General features: G+C 50.3%; 1 protein-coding gene across 1 annotated transcript in view; it reads left to right on the forward strand.

Annotated features, from left to right (window-relative positions):
• ARHGEF4 (Rho guanine nucleotide exchange factor 4) overlaps window positions 1–17,266 on the forward strand; it is a 264,639-nt gene that overhangs the window by 239,428 nt on the left and 7,945 nt on the right. The window contains 4 exon segments of the mRNA XM_047772583.1: window positions 4,645–4,784; window positions 15,514–15,693; window positions 16,618–16,794; window positions 16,880–17,059. Coding sequence (XP_047628539.1) covers window positions 4,645–4,784; window positions 15,514–15,693; window positions 16,618–16,794; window positions 16,880–17,059 — 677 coding nt within the window.

Below are 17,266 nucleotides of genomic sequence, written 5' to 3' on the forward strand. Positions count from 1 at the left end.
CTTTGCAGTTTTGATGACTTTTTTTTTTTTTTTTTTTTTTTTTTTGCTATTTCTTTGGGCTGTTCCCGCAGCATATGGAGGTTCCCAGGCTAGGGGTCTAATCGGAGCTGTAGCCGCTAGCCTACACCAGAGCCACAGCAACGTGGGATCCGAGCCGCGTCTGCAACCTAGACCACAGCTCACGGCAACGCCGGATCGTCAACCCACTGAGCAAGGGCAGGGACCGAACCCAAAACCTCATGGTTCCTAGTCGGATTCGTTAACCACTGTGCCACGACGGGAACTCCAGATGATGACTTTTATTTCTTTTTCTTGCCTAATTGGCCATAACTTTCAATGTCGAATAGAAGTGTTGAAAGCAGACATTGTTGTCTGATCCTGATCCTAAGGGAAAAACTTTTAGTTTATCATCATTGTGTATGATGTTAGCTATGGGTTTTTCATATATGACCTTTAACATGCTGGGGAAATTCCTTCTACTCCTAGTTTATTGAGTGTTTTTATTATGAAACAGTGTTGAATTTTGTCAGTGCCCTCTCTTGATATCAATTGAGATGAACACGTACATTTTTTTCCCTTCATTCTGTTACTGTTGTATATTACATTGAATGATTTTAATATGTTTGAACCATTCTTGTATTTCAGAAATAAATCCCCATTGGTCAAAATACATAATCCTTTTAAAATGCTGTTGAATTCAGTTTACTAGTAGTTTTCTAGTTTAATTTATTAATCCTTTGTTGATATTTTGCATCTGTATTTATAAGGGATATTTGTCTGCCATTTTCTTTTCTTATACTGTTTTCTCTGGCTTTAATGAGTTAGGAAGTATTTCCTCTTCAGTTTTTCAGAAGAGTTTAAGAAGGATTAATGCTAATTGTTATTTAAATGTTTGGTAGAATTCACTAGTGAAACCATCAAATCTTAGGCTTTTCTCTGTTGAGAGATTCTTGATTCAACTTCCTTACTAATTATAGGTCTATTTGGATTTTCTGTATCTTCTTGAGTCAGTTTTGTTACATGTTTTTCCAAGAATTTGCTCATATCATCTAGTTTATCTAATTTGTTGGTTCAATTGATCATATTACCTTATAATTCTTTTTATCTCTGTAAAATTGGTAGTAATGCCCCACTTGGCCAGGTGATTTTTTACAAAGGTACAAAAGCAATTCAGAAAAGGAAAGATAATTTTTTCAGAAATGGTACTTGAACAGTTGGACATCCATAGGCAATAAAAATGAACCTTGACCTAAATCTCATATTTTATACAAAAAAAAACCCTCAAAATGGATCACTGCTTTAAGTGTAAAAGGTTAAAACTATAAAGCTTTAGAAGAAAACATAAGTGAAAATTATTTGGACTAAGAGTTGGTAAAGAGTTCTTATATGTGACTCCAAAAGCATCACCCATAACAGGAAAAATTTATAAATTTAACTTCATCAAAATTAAACTTTTGCTTTTTGAAAATTCTTGTTAAGAGGATGAAAAGATGGGAGTTCCCATTGTGGGTCAGTGGGTTAAGGATGCAATGTTGTCTCTGTGAGGATGTGGGTTCAGTCACATTAGTGGGTTAAGGATCTAGTGTTGCCACAAGGTGTGGTATATATTGCAGATGCAACTCGGATCCTGTGTTGCCATGGCTGTGGTGTAGGCCTGCAGCTCTGATTCAACCTCTACGCTGGAACTTCCATATGCTGCAGGTGTGGCTGTAAAAAGAAAAAAAAAGATGAAAAGATAAGCTACAGACTGACACAAAATACGTACAAACCATATATCTGACAAAGAATTCATATCTAGAATAAATACCGAACTTGCAAATCTCAACATTAAAAACTATACAAATAGAAAATAGGAAAGAAAAAAAAAGCACATGAAGAAATACCTTACCAAAGAAGATACATGAATGGCAAATAGGCACATGAAAAAATACTCAACACCACCTGCCTTTTTGGAAATGCAAATTAAGACCATAATGCAATATTACCATACACCTATCAGAATGTCTAAAGTGTAAAACAGTGACAATACCAAATACTGATAAGGATGCTAAGAACTGGATCTTTCATACATAGTGGTGGAGTGTAAAATGGTATAACCACTCTGGAAAATAGTTTGGCTGTTTCTTAAAATTCTAAACTTTAAACTGTCATATGACTGAGCAGTTGTACTCCTGAGCCACCACATTTATCCCAGAGAAATGAAAACTTCTGTCTAGGGAGTTCCCCTCATGGTGCAGCAGAAACGACTCTGACTAGTATCCATGAGGACGCAGGTTTGATCCCTGGCCTCACTCAGAGGGTTAAGGATCTGGGGTTGCCATGAGCTGTGGTGTAGGTCACAGACAGGGCTTGGATCTGGTACTGAAGTGGCTGTGGCATAGGCTGGCAGCTGCCTATAATATCCTAGACCTGGAAACCACCTGAAGGTCCTCTACTGGGTGAATGTTCAAACAAGCATGCATCTATTGCATGGAATGCTAGTAAACAATGAAAAAAAGAAATTAAGTAAAAATGAAAGCAACCACTTGTTTGGATCTCAAGGGTCTGAGGGGAAAAAAGTCAGCTTCAAAAGCTTACATACTGGAGTTCCCAACATGGCTCAGCATGTTAAGAACCCTGACATAGTGTCCCTGAGGATGCAAGTTTGATCCCTGGCCTCACTCAGTGGGTTAAGGATCCTGCGTTGCTATGGCTGTGGTGTAGGTCAGCAGCTGCAGCTCTGATTTGACCTCTGCCTTGGAAATTCCATATACTGCAGGTGCGGCCCTAAAAAGAAAAAAAAAAAATGAAAATGTCTGACAATGCCCTTCCTGTGAGTTGGGAGGCTGTAGAGTGGTGGTAACAATCCTCTACACTGTCTGAAGTCTAAGTTGCTAGGATAGTTTGGGGAGCAGTCTGGCGTCCCCAAGACCCAAGGAGGATGTCCCTTGGTGCCTATACCCAGGAGCATGACTTCATGCCACAGCTAGTGGGGGCATCCAAGGGGACAAAAGTCTCAGCTATACAATGGTTCATGGTTCCTTCAGGAGCCACAGAAGTTTTTTGTTTTTCAGTTTTTTGGGGTTTTTTTGTTTTGTTTTGTTTTGTTTTGTTTTTTTGCTTTTTAGGGCCGCACCTGTGTCTTTTGGAAGTTCCCAGGCTAAGGAATGAATCGGAGCTACAGCTGCTGGCCTATGCCACAGCCAGAGCAATGTGGGATCCAAGCTGCATTCTTCGACCTACACCACAGTTCATGGCAACACGAGATCCTTAACCCACTGAGCAAGGCCAGGAATCAAACCCGAAACCACATGGATACTAGCTGGATTTGTTTCTGCTGAGCCACAATGGGAACTCCCCAGAACTTTACATATACAATATATTTGTGGCATGAAAGTTTCACTGGGGCGGGGGGAATAGGATGTATTATAAAAGGCTCTTTGGTTGGGGGAATAATGAAATAGAAGTAGGGAAACACTGTCTGGGAGAAACTCTGGGATGTGCGCCCAGGTGGCACATGAGTCTCTCTGCAATACGCCAACGTTCCAACCAGCAACAGCCCAGTAAATGACCCACCGTTCATTCTGCAGCAGTTTAGCACCTGTAAAACTGCAAATACTCACAAAATGCAAGACCAATCATCAGTTAGGCTGAATCATCACAACTGCATGAGCTGTTGAGTAAAAAAGCCAATCAGAGAAGAAAAGCTACTGGATGGTTCCATTTATATGAGGTCAAACAATGCCAGACTCAACAGAAATAAATGCTAACACAAAGACAAGTGTGGGTATAATTTATAAAAAGCTTGAAATATTGGATATTTCTAAAGAGAGAGAAGGAACTGATATTGGAGTAGGGCATATACAGGAGATTGAATTCTAAGATTCTGACATTTTCTTTTTCATTGTTGTTTTGTTTTGTGGTGTCTTTTGTCTTTTTAGGGCCGAACCCACAGCATATGGAGGGAGACTCCCAGACTAGGGATTGAATCAGAGCTACAGCTGCCAGCCTACTCCACAGTTACAGCAACGCCAGATCCAAGCCTCATCTGTGACATACACCACAGCTCACAGCAATGCCAGATCCTTAACCCATTGAGCAAGGCCAAGGATGGAACCCACAATCCATGGTTCCTAGTCGAATTCATTTCTGCTGCGTTTTGGTGTTTTTTGGGGTTTTTTTGTTTTTGTTTTTGGCATTTTCTTAAACAGGATGATAAGTACAATAGGTGTTCATTTATTAATTTTCAAACAATATTTGCATGTATATACTGTGTATTTCTTTGGAGATGTGTGTATGTATATATCACAATAAAGTGTTAGCATTTTAAAGGACTTTACCCCATGTATACCTGACCCATTGGTAGGTGGTTCTGAATTGAGTTCAACAGGCAGGGACTCTCAAGTGTCATCCTGAGGTACATATTTATGTGTCCTTGTTTACGGAGCTGGTAGAGGCAGAACAGCAGGTGATGTACAGTGATGTGAAAGTCAACCAGCGCACTCTTTCAACAGACTACATTTCTGCAGCAAGAATTGTTTGAGAACCTGGTCCCCAGACTTCTCTCCTCTCAGAGAAGGAGCTTTTATCCCCGAAAGGCTTTTCCTTTTCTCCGCGTGTCCCATGCCTCAGCTTCTCTTTGCCAGCTGCTCTCTCTCCTTCCAGCCCTCCCTGATGGAGCTTTGGACGTGGCCCTGCGTGCAGACGAGGCGGGCAGTGAGGAGGACCTGTACGAGGACGTGCACAGCTCGGGCCATCACTACAGCCACCCTGGAGGGGGCGGTGAGCAGCTGGCCATCAATGAGGTAGGGTCAGGGCTGCTGGCACGAAGGGAGGGGGCTGGGACACATGGGCTGCCCATCAGGGCGACTTCAGCATGCTCATGCTAGCCTGGGTGTCCAGCCTTTGTTTTCCAAGTAGATGACAGTTGGCACTAGTGTGCACACGGCACAGTTGCAGCTTGTGGTTCTCACTTTAGAATGTGGTGTCGGAGTTCCCATCATGGCATAGTGGTTAACGAATCCGACTAGGAACTATGAGGTTGCAGGTTCAATCCCTGGCCTTGCTCAGTGGGTCAAGGATCCAGCGTTGCCGTGAGTTGTGGTGTAGGTCGCAGATGCGGCTTGGATCCCGAGTTGCTGTGGCTCTGGTGTAGGCCGGTGGCTATGGCTCCAATTAGACCCCTAGCCTGGGAATCTCCATATGCCAAGGGAGTGGCCCTAGAAAAGGCAAAAAGACAAAAAAAAAAGGGGGGGGGAAGAATGTGTTGTCCACAAGTACAACTTATCAAAGCCAGGACGCTCCCCCTCTGCCCTCATGGGACCTAAAGGGAATGCAGAAGAGCAGATGGGGTACCCAGGACCTGTGACAGAACCCCTGTAATGCTGTCCTGGGTGGGAGAAGCTCTGCTGGGTAGGAAGGAGGCCAGGGCTTAGCCCCTGACCCTCCAACCATTTGCCGGGACAGGACCAGGATAAGACAAGGAAAGGGGATTTCTCCCCTTCTGATTCCAAGAGCTCAGAGCATTGCTGTAGCTATGACAACTGTGTAGCATATGTTACCATTTGGGGCTGTTCCTACCTAAGCAGAAGAAATTCGTGAGAACTTTAGGAAAAACCGATTCCCATACCAAGTTCTCCCCTTGCATTCTCCAAGGAGGAAGACATTCTGAGACTTTAATGAGCCTCTCTTTTTCCCACTCATACTTCACTTTTCTTCCCCTCTCCTTTTTCACTTCATTTGGAGAAGAGTGTTAAACCATAATGTTTTAGGTAATTGGCACACGTTCTGCTTTGGTCATGATATAAATGTGTTTCTGCTTCATTCAAACCAGAATAGGACCACTAGGATCTCGCAGATTTTTCCCTCAGGAGTAGATCAGTGTACAGACAGCTTCTAATATTTCTGTGAATGATGGGCTGGCTGGTCTCAGAACCCTTAGGGATTGTGGTGTCCTTGTTACCTACTTGACCATCAGTAGTGCATCAATGCATCTTACAGGCCCAGCTCTGAATGGTGGTTTAAAATAGCCATTAAATAATGATTTATTCAAGGAATTCCCACTGTGGCTCAGCAGGTTAAGGACCTGATGTTGCCTGTGTGAGTATGCAGGTTCGATCCCTGGCCTCACTCAGTGGGTTAAGGATCTTACATTGCTGTAGCTGCAGCATAGGTTGCAGATGCATCTCGGATTTGGTGTGGCTGTGGCTGTGGCATTCCCTAGCCTGGGAACTTCCATGTGCCACATGTGTGGCCCTAACAAGGAAAAAAGATTTATTCCAAATCCATGATGCATAAGAAATAAACATCCAAATAAGTTGGGTTTTTTCTAATATATGAAGTCTTTCTCCAAGTGCTTCTCATAAGCTATTTTGAATGGAAGAGGCTCTAATATGATAGCATCTAAAACAGAATTCATGAGAACAGTTTGCTTTTCCTTGAAGACTCAGCCTCCCTCCTCAGTCTTGGGGCCCAGCCTTGGTGGGAGGCCTCGTGGGGCAGGGGAAGAACCTCCCACCCCTGGATGGGAGCTCCTTCCTGCCAGGGACCAGGTATGGAGACCTGAGCAGGTAGCCCGCTGAGCACTAGTTACTGAACTGTAAAATACAATGACCATGCAGTTAAAGGAGGACAGACTGAAATGACAAATGTCAGTCACATGACACATGGTAGATTCCCCAGTAAATTTCCAGTGGTGAGGAGGAGGAGGATGAGGGAGGGATGGTAACGGAAAGCTTTCAGGGACTCTGAAGAGGTGTGGGGTCTTCAGGCTGGCCATCAGGCTGCACTGTTAGAGCTCTCCTACCTTGTGGTGGAATGTGGTCCATCACCAGCAGCAGCTAGTGGGGAGGTGCTTTTGTGTCCCTTGACTAATTGTTCCATCTGAGATGCCTGGGATGAGAAAAGCCAGGAGAAGAAAGAGAACTTTCTAAAGGAAGCTTCTAGAATAAACAGGCTCTGGCAGAGGGCATGTTTATAGGGGAAATGAAGGTAATTTAGACTATGCATTGTCCAGGACTTATTTTGGCTGCATCAAGAATTTGTTTCCTGTTTGGTTCAAAGGTCCTGCCTGGTATTTGAGGTTACCAAGTGGACAGGGTGGTGATATTGAACTTATGTTTAGAGCCCTCCCTCTGTGCTTCCAGGATGCTTGGTCTTCCCTGGGCCCTGGGTGGAGGACGTGGCTCAGACAGACAGCAGAGCCCCTCCAGTGATGGAGCAGGGTGATGCAGGGCAAGGCCTAGGCTGCTGGCTTGGTCAGCGCCCACCAGGCTGCTTTCCCCACCAGTGCTTCCAGATCCTGATATAAAAAGCACTGAATCGGTTACCACAGCATGCAGGACAGGGCCTGGGTCTGGCCTTGAGACTGCTGCTGGCCAGTGGAGGACCTGCTGCAGGTCATTCCCATCTCCAACCTGTTTCCTTCATGTGGGGTGGACATGGCACCTGCTCCTCACTGGCATGTAGGAGCATCACTGTGCCTAGGTATACTGGGTACCTGGGAAAGGCAGTATTTGTTACGATTGGTTGGCAGCATCAGATTCACTTTATCAGGACCTCCAAAGAAACATGAGAGGTGATTCTCCCATGACCGGCTGCTCACATCTGTCTCACATGCACAGCAAGAAGGCTTGCTGGGGGTCAGCCCTGGTCCCAGACTTGGAGATAATAGAAGCAACAGGTGTCAGAGAAAAGTCAGTACTAAATAACATTTGGCTTACTCTAAAATCATATGTTTACTTGGATTTTCTAAGAACACATGGGTGTCATGTTCTAAATGGGGACACTGTCTTGTTCCTGTTGACCTAAGAAGGAAGGATCACTCCTCAATTTACTAAGCAGGAGGGGAGCGAAATCACCTGGCCAGAAGGGTGGGGGGCTGGACAGTGATGAGGGTGGAGAGGAGAAACAGTGAAGCCCTTTTGTGTTCTGGGTAAGTGAGGAGTGTATGTGTGTGCAAGCATGTGAGGGTCTGGGTGTAGGGAGCATGTGTGTGTTGCGTGTGTGTGACACACACTAAATGTTTAGTGTGTGTCAGGCCATGTCCTAGACCTGGGGCAGAGCTGTACCGAGGATGTAGTCCTGCTTTCAGGGAGCTGACTGCCGGGGTGGGGTAGGTGGTTCAAGTCTCTGAGGGCACCAGGCCTTCCTGCATGTGTCCTAATGGAAGTGAGAAGGGGGTGCAGTGTCTTGTTCATTCTATATTCCTTGCACCTAACTTGTGCCTGAAGGATGTTAATGTCACAGCCCAGAAGTATCCCCTTTTCTTTCTGCATTGTCCCCTCCAGAAGCCTATGACCCAGGCCGGGGCCTGGGCCTGTCTCCCCAGGTTGTTTTGGGTTTTTTTTTAGGGCCGCACCTGCAGCATATGGAGGTTCCCAAGCTAGGGGTTGAATCGGAGCTACAACTGCCAGCCACAGCCACAGCCACAGCAACACCAAATCCGAACCATGTCTGCGACCTACACCACAGCTCATGGCAATGCCAGATCCTTAACCCTCTGAGTGAGGCCAGGGATTGAACCCGCATCCTCATGGATACTAGTTAGGTTTGTTACAGATGAGCCACGACAGAAACTCTCTGTCTGCCCAGTTCTTCACCCTCCTCCCACCCTCCCCCTGCCTCCCACAGCTCTGGCTGTTCCCTCCTGGGTGTCATCCCTGAGGTGAGGCCTGAGGACATTCTTAGCGCAGGAATGTTTCTCAGAAGAGCTGAGAGCTAACAGTAGGTGGTGTCTTTGGAAGACATTGTTCCCTTTTCATTTTCACCCCCACACCACTAAGTTGTGAGATGGGTGCAGCTCCCAGCCAGGAGGCCTGGGGATCTCCTGGTGCCCACCCACTGCCCTGCAGATTGCCGTGTCTCCCCTCTGGGCCAGGCTCTGCTGCTCTGAGGGATGGCAGGCATGTGGAGCCAGTTTGCTCTCAGCTCTGCCCACTTCCTGTGTGGCCCTGAGGGCCTCCATGTATATGGCTCCCCTCCAAGCATCTGTGTGTAGAGCTGCTCTGCTGCAAGGGGAGAAGGGGGGCTAGGGGCAAGACCTGGATCATCCTGCCAATAGGAGATGGCACCCAGACTCGAGGGCAGACAGATGTAAAGCTTGTCCTCCAACCTGGGGCTTAAGGCATAAAAAGAGCTTTGACAAGAATCAGGCCAGCACAGCAGGTCTGCTCAAAACGACCAGGCTATAGGGTCACCAAGGGTTGGAGACAGTCTGGCCACCTTCTTGCTCCCAGCCCTTCTTGGTGGAGCATTTAGAGAACACTGCAGGATGTGAAGCTGGCCTGTGACCACCCCATCATGGAGTCAGTCTGACCTCTCCAGGAGTTCCTGCCTTTACCAGTGCCTGTCACCTTAGGTGTCTGTCCCCAGACCTGACCTGGCTCTCACACACACATACACACACAGAAATCGAACATAAAATCACCCACATGGAAACACTCAGCCTCTGCACATAGGAGGAGGAGCCACAGAGTTGAGCTTGAAGCCTGGAAACCTCTGCCTACTTCTGAACTGCTTTTCAGTCTCCTTGCTGAAGAAGGCTGCAGCCTTCTGAATCCCCACTGAGGATGGAATAAGATGCCTCCACCCGTACAGGAGGCAGTAGAAACTCCTGGGTACATGACATAGAATTTTTTTCTAAGCAGCTGAACCACATGCAGAAGAATGAAATTAGACTCTCAGAAATCAACTCAAAATGGATTAAAGACTTAAATGTAAGACCTGAAACATAATCCTACTATACACCCAGAAAAAAATGGGAAAAGCTTCTTGGCATTGGTGTGGGCAATGATTTTTTGGATATGACACATTTGGAAAGCACAGGCAGCAAAAGCGAAAATAGACAAGTGGGCTTGCATCAAACTAAAAAGCTTTTGCACAGAAAAGGAAACCATCAACAGAGTGAAAAGGCAACATATGGGGAGGGACAACATATTTGGAAACCATATATCCTATAAAGGGTCAATATCCAAAACCTCTAAGGAACTTATACAACTCAGTAGCAAAACAGACAAAACAAAAAACAAATAATCCAATTAAAAATGGGTAAAGGACCTGAATAGACATTTCTCAAAAGAAAATGCTCAGTCTCCCCTGCTCTCTGCCTCTTTTTTTTTTTTTTTTTCTGTCTTCTTTTTAGGGCCAAGGGTATGGCCCATGGGGCTAGGGGTTGAATTGGAGCTGCAGCTGCTGGCCTACACCACAGCCACAGCAACACCAGATCCGAGCTGCATCTGCAACCTACACCATCGCTTATGGCAATGCCAGATCCTTAACCCACCGAGCAGGGCCAGGGATCAAACCTGCATCCTCACAGATACTAGTAATGTTCATTACTGCTGAGCCACAACAGGAACTCCTAAAATGCTCATAGTCTCTTGACATTGCAATATCAGGGAAATGCAAAATCAACTATGACATATCACCTCACACCATTCTAATGGTTATTATTAAAAAGACAAAAGAGGGACTTACCATCGTGGCTCAGCAGTTAATGAACCCAACTAGTATCCATGAAAACGCGAGTTCGATCCCTGGCCCCACTCAGTGGGTTAAGGATCCCATGCTTCTGTGAGCTGTGGTGTAGGCCAGCAGCTACAGCTCCAATTCAATCCCCAGCCTGGGAACCTCCACATGCCCCAGGAGCGGCCCTAGAAAAGGCAAAAAAAAAAAAATGAATGGTTGCCAGGGGTTAGGAGGAGAAAGAAATAGATGTTGGTCAAAGGGTACAATGTTTTAATTACGCAAGATGATTAAGTTCTGGATATCCAATGTACAGCATGGTGAGGAGAGTTAACAATATTGTACTTGAAATTTGCTAAGAGGTCGATTCTTAAGTGTTCTCACCACATAGACAAATTGGTAACTCTGTGAGATGATGGATATAGTAATTAATTTGACTATGGTAATAATTTTACAGTGTATATCAAAACATCATGTTAAACGCCTTAAATATATACAACTTTCGTCAATGATACTTCAATGAAACTGGGGAGGGAGGGTTAGCGGCTGATGAAGCCAGCTGCTTTCCCATAGGAACAAAGTGCTGCTCTGTTCTGGGGCAAGTTCAGTAAGGAAGGTCTTGAGTCACCTGAGCCTGGGTAGCGCCCCTCTGTGCAGAGTTCAAAACCTTGGGCGAGTTTATGATAGGGAAAATTGCCTGAGCCGCATTTACTCCTCTGTGAAGTCGGGGCCAAGGGCAGCCTTTGGTGTTACGACTCAGGCCCCTTGGGGATCCCCAAGACCCCCGGCACCGTGTAGCATCACTGCCCTCGAGGTTCCAGGACCGCTGAGACCCTTAGCGAGGAGGCGCCGCCGGCAGAGCGCAGCGCACTGGAGCTGCCCGGCCCCGCCCACACCGGCTGCCGGGTCGCCGGGCTTAGGCCTGGGGAACGCGGCGCGCGTGGCGAGGGAGCTGCCCCGGCGGGGCGAGCGCCGCGGCTCCGCCCACCTCCGGGCGCTCCGGCAGCCCCGCAGCAGCCCTATCGCGGCAGGATCTCCGCGCGCGAGGGGCCGCGAGGCCGGGCGCCATGGCCAGGGCTCCGCAGTCCCGGCGCCGCCCCGCGCCGCCCGGGAGCGTCCTGCGCGCCCTGCTGCGCTGCAATCTGCCCCCCGGCGCCCAGCGCGTGGTGGTCTTCGCCGTGCTGGCGCTGCTCGTCCTCATCAACGTCGTGCTGATATTCCTGCTGGCTTTCCGCTGACCGCCGGGGTGAGTGGCGCCGGCGTGGGCACCCTCCGCCGCTGCGCGTCTTCCCTGCCACACCGCTCCAGCCGTGGCTGCCCCAGGCCACAGCGGTCCGAGGTGCGGCCACCGGAGCCTCTCACCGCCCGCCGAGGGGAAGCCTCCCCCAAGCCCCGTCCCGCGCCGGGGCCAGTTTGTGTGTGTCCCCCAGGGTGCGGCCGGGCAGGGGATTCAGGGGCGCGGTGACACATGTACCACGGGGTCCTTATGTCTGTTCTCTGTGCTGAGTGTGTGTGTGTGTGAGTGTGTGACTAAAATGGCGCGTCTGGGTGTGTAATTGAGGATGCAGATGCAGCTGTGGCCCGGCTCTCTGGTTGTCAGGGAACCATGCGCATGTGACCACCATGTGAGCAAAACTGGACATGCTCTGCTGTGTGGGTTGAGAGATGTCTGGAGGATGAGTGGGCTTTTCTGCTCATGTTACCTGCAGTTGCTTTTCTCCATTTTAGGTCCTAAGTCGCCTCAGTCAGCCTACCCCCACTACAGGCGCAGCAGCCCCCCACCCTGCCCCCTGTAGGTGGGCACTCTAACACCCCCCCATCCTCTGGCTGCTTGCACAAGGGCCCATGGATGCTGGGACAGTGTTCCCAGACTGTCAGAGGGGAATTTCCTCCATCAGGGCTGCATGTGTGAGAGAAAGAGGAGGTGGGGCAGGGTGGGACAGGTGATGGGGTGGTCATCACCGGGCACTGCAAGGCAGAGCCAGGCTTCTGAGGCCTGTCAAAATCTTAGGGACATAAAAGGGGATCCTGCCCCCCTGTCCCTGGCTTGTCTTAGTCTTGAACTTGCCTTCCCCCACTGAAACAGTCTCCCACCTCCACCCACATAAACACCCCATGCCAAGAGTGAGCCTGGCCCCCTCCACCTGCCCACCATGAGTTTTGGCTTCAGTGCAGCTGCACCTCAGACAGAGTGCCAGGAAGCCTCTGTCCAGAAGCTCACCCAGCATTGACCCTGGCAGCCTCTAGGGTGTCCTGGAGGTAAAGTGCCTGTCTGACATCTTAGAGCTACATTTGTCTTGGTGACTCACATAAAGGGTTAATGTCATTGCTGTAACTCATCCCAGTGCCTCCCATTTGCGGATCTCTCTATCACACACACACACAGCACACACTGTTACTTGGGGCTCTGATGGGAACTGTGCCTCCTGTCCCCAGCAAAGTGCTGGGACATGGAAGTGACAAAGGTGACTAACCCCTCCCCTGCCCCCAAGAGCTTGTAGGTGACTCAGCATGGGGGCTTGTCCATAAAGGTGTCAGGAGACCTGGTCTCTCTGGGAAGCTTTGCCTCTTTGCCCCCCCACCTGGAGCCCTTCCCAAAGCTGAGCAGGAAACCACCTGTGGAGGATCCACACCTCTGCAAGGGCTGGCAGAGTAAAGCAGGGGCAGGAGACTCTGGGCCATGTAAGAGGGGCTTTTGCTCAGGGCTCATATAAAGGGGATGGGGGGACGGGGGAGACTCCTGACCTGGTTAATACCGGGTGGGAATAACTGGCAAGGGAACTGGTGGGAAGCTGGGCTGTGTGGGGTGTGTCTGCAATACTTTCCCTGCCTGCACTTCAGCAGGGGGGCAGCCTCCAGGCTATCCTTCGGACCTGTGCCTGCAGTGCATGTGACTTGAAGAGGGGCAGCATCCACCTGTGATCTAGCAGATTATTCTTAGGAGATCAGAGCATGGCATCCCATTAACCAGCCTGTGACTATGCACTGGCAGGTGTGTGTTGGGGGACGTGCAGGAGCAGGGAGCCTCAACACCCACTTCTCCAGGATCAAAGCTACAAAGCTTAATAAACAAAAGTTTTGCTCCCTGCTCGATCCAAACCTCAGTTTACCTAAGCAGCTCCAGCCTCCATAACTCATCACTCAAACATAAAAAAGCCCCCATCCTGATGGCCACCTTCACTGTATAGGGAGGTTCACCTACTACTGCGTCCTCACTGGCTCAACCACACCACCCTTGACTGCTCTGCTTCCTCCTGGTCTGGAGCCAGATCCTCTGAAGCCTGGATGGCAGCCTGCTTGTGTGGGTGTGCCGGCTGTGGGTTGCCCAGCCTGATGCCTGCTTCCTGGGCTGCAGCAGGCCAGCTCTTCTAGAGTCCTCTTGTCTTGTCCCATCCGCACTGCAGCCAGGAGGTTTTGATCCCAGGGCCAGGCCTCCCTGCAGAAGAGAAAAAGGTCTGGAGCTGGGATGACTACAGTAGTTTCTTGAGGAGGCCTACAGCCTTCAGGATTAGCCTAGTTCTCTGAGCCCAGGGTACCTGGGTGGGCCTCAGGAATCTGCAGCCCCTGAATAGCTGCCAGTGTACCCATAAACTGTGGATTATTCTGAGGAGTGGTTTATACTGAAGAGGGGTTTGGAGCAGGTTTAACCTCCAGGAAACATGAAGCACTTGCTCAGGGCCCTACCTGGAGGAAAGGTCCAGCCTGAGTGGGTTCCTATACCCAAAAGCCCCCCCACCCCAAACCTCTCACCCTGCCCCTTCTGGGTGCCATGGAGGCCTTTTAGACAGCAACTGGAACTCAGGTGGAATTCCAGTCCACCTGCACACTACTCTGGCTCCTATTGCAGTGGGAGGATTATCATGCATACTGCCATGCTAGCACCCAGAGAAGGTCCTGCTAGGCAGCTGCTCAGAGGAGGAGGCAGTCAGCACAGGCGTTAATATCAGAGGGCCTGTCTGCTGAGGCCCCCAAGGCCTTGACTGCTTAGGCAGCTAGCCAGCAAGCCAGCCCAGGTCTGTGAGTGTCAGAGCCCACACAGTCCCAGGACAGGGATCCCACCTCCTAGGTGGCCCCCGGCCCATTTCTCCTCCTGCCCAAAGGCCACAGAGCCACATGTCATTCACAGAGCAGACACTAAGCCCACATTGCAGGAAAGGGAGAGTCAGCCCAAAGCAAAGCAGAGCTCAGCTTGAAAGGGCTCCTGGGAGGGGAGCATCTCTCCTGAGGTGATCATGTGAGAGGGAGGGAAGCACACCGGTCGTTTCCACAGAGTGAAATTAATATAGAGTGTTGTTAGCCAGGTCCAGAGTGGCCAACTTGCTCACCAAGTGCACAGGGACAGCCCTGAGATTTCCATTACAAAGGTGGCAGATGCAAGATGTACCTTCCTCTCTAAGAGCTGGGAAATAAAGGAAAGAGGCTAGAATATTTAAAGCTGAGAAACCTGTGGGTTTGAGACCTAGACCTCTGGGGAAGGGTGCAGCTCAGCTGGTACCAGGAGACTGGTTCTGCAAGTGTTCAAAAATCACTGCAGACCCGATCCAGCTACTACAATGGCAGGACACCGCCAGACCCAGGGAAAGTGGCACTGAAGCTTGTCAGGTGGCTTCACAGGTACTGCATGTCCGCAAGAAGCCAGTAGGAAGGAGTAAGCCCCCTCTCTAAGGTCACCTCCAATGCCACAGTAGGAGAACCCAACTGGGGCAGCTGGCACAGCACAGATGCAGCTGGCAGTGCCCCAGCCCAGCATTGAGGAACACAGCAGAGCCATGGGGAAGTTGAGAGGCAGTAGTTTAATCACCAGCCCAGTGGGGATGGAAGGAAGGTGTGCGGGGGAGGGAGCATGCTTGCCCTCAGATTCTGTGGCTCACCAGGATTCTAGCAATCAAGTTCACTGCTGGTCTAGACATGCCCCCAGGCATAGCCCTACCCCCAAAGAGCGGCTGGCTCACAGGGCACCTACATCTGCTCCTCTGTAACTGGAATCAGGATCTCCTTTTCCCAGGGTGGGGCGCAGAGGGCAGGAGCACCCTCACCCCACTGACCTGCTGTCCCTGGCTCCCTCCACAGCTCATCAGCGATGGCAGTGTGGTCTGTGCTGAAGCACTCTGGGACCATGTCACCATGGATGACCAGGAACTGGGCTTCAAAGCTGGGGATGTCATCGAAGTAATGGATGCCACCAACAGAGAGTGGTGGTGGGGCCGCGTCGCAGATGGCGAGGGCTGGTTTCCAGCAAGCTTCGTGCGGGTAGGACACTGGCCCCAGGTTCTCCTAAGCCCATAAGGACCCAACTGGCTCTGCTAAGAAATGCAAGCCTGAAACTGCTCTGGGGTGTGAGGTGCTGAGTGGATCTGCCACTCAGGACTCTGCTGGGGCTGCAGGCTGCAGACTGGGTGGGTGGGAGGGTGCCAGGAAGTCCAGCCCAGGGACTGTGACACAATCTTCTGCACCATCAGCAGCTCCACCCCTGCCCCTGCCCTTCTCCCCAGTTGTCCTTAGTGGCCAGAGAAGAATGGGCCAGAGAGGACGAGGTATGGATCCCTCTGTTAGGTTGTTAGAATCCCATCACCACAGGCAGCTCTACTTCCCAGGCATCTCCAAGTATTGTGCAGACCATCTGCACAGGTCATCTCAGTTTTAACTTTCACAGTAGTTCTGGGACCTGGGAGCCCAGTCACTACCCCCTTAGCAGGAACAAGCTAAGTCTTTAACCCAGGAGGTCACAGGGAGGGAACCCAGACCCAGGTGCAACCTGCAGAAAGCCAGGCAGTGGGGAGGGGAAGTCCCAGGTCCTAGGGGTTCATTGCTACTCTTGCCCCAGACCTCCTGGATAAACAGCCCTCTTTGCACCCAGAGCCTTTCCAAGTTAGAGCCAGAGAAGTGGCAGGGTCCTTCCTTTACAGTCCCTAGAGGGCCCAGTGTGAGCAGTGACTGGTTCAGAACCCCTAGTGAGCACCTGCCCTGTTGCAGGCACTGTGCCAGGCGGAGCAGAATCTAAGGGAGAGGACAAGCATGGTTAGCCGGGTACCTTAGGGCCTGCCATTTCCTGTCCCTGTGGGCATTGTGCGGGTGGTAGGGGAGCTGCTCCTCTGGTCTTATGGGTCTTCCGAGCCTCGGTAGGAGGCAGGGCGCTGACCGCCAAGAGATGCTGACCTGACTCGTTGCCTGCAGCTGCGGGTGAATCAGGACGAGCCAGCAGACGACGAGACACTGGGGACCGGGCACGGTGGGGCTGGAGATGGTGGAGCCGAGGCTCAGAGCAGCAAGGACCAGATGCGGACCAACGTCATCAACGAGATCCTCAGCACAGAGCGGGACTACATCAAGCACCTGCGTGACATCTGCGAGGTGAGGCTCCTGGGCGGGCGGCCGGGGCTGGAGGCTGGGGGCCGGGCAGGGACCTGGCTGGAGGCCTGACCGCCCGCGCCCCCAGGGCTACATCAGGCAGTGTCGCAAGCGCGCGGACATGTTCAGCGAGGAACAGCTGCACACCATCTTTGGGAACATCGAGGACATCTACCGGTGCCAGAAGGCCTTCGTTAAGGCTCTGGAGCAGAAGTTCAACCGGGAACGGCCTCACCTGAGTGAGCTGGGCGCCTGCTTCCTGGAGCACGTGAGTGTGCCCGCACTTGGGCCCTGGCCTTGAAGCCCTCTCCACTCTGCAGCCCCCAGCCCCGCCTATGTCTGCTGGGGGCTCTGCCCTCCTCTGGCATCCCTGGCCCCACCTGCCTACCTAGTCAACAACTATTCCAGATGTGTCTCTGCTTCTGGGGGTCAGGGGTAGGTGAGATGGGTAAACCAAACTTGAGGAGGATTCTTG

Source organism: Phacochoerus africanus, chromosome 3 (assembly GCF_016906955.1).
Source record: "Phacochoerus africanus isolate WHEZ1 chromosome 3, ROS_Pafr_v1, whole genome shotgun sequence".
In the NCBI taxonomy this organism is placed as follows: Eukaryota; Metazoa; Chordata; class Mammalia; order Artiodactyla; family Suidae; genus Phacochoerus; species Phacochoerus africanus.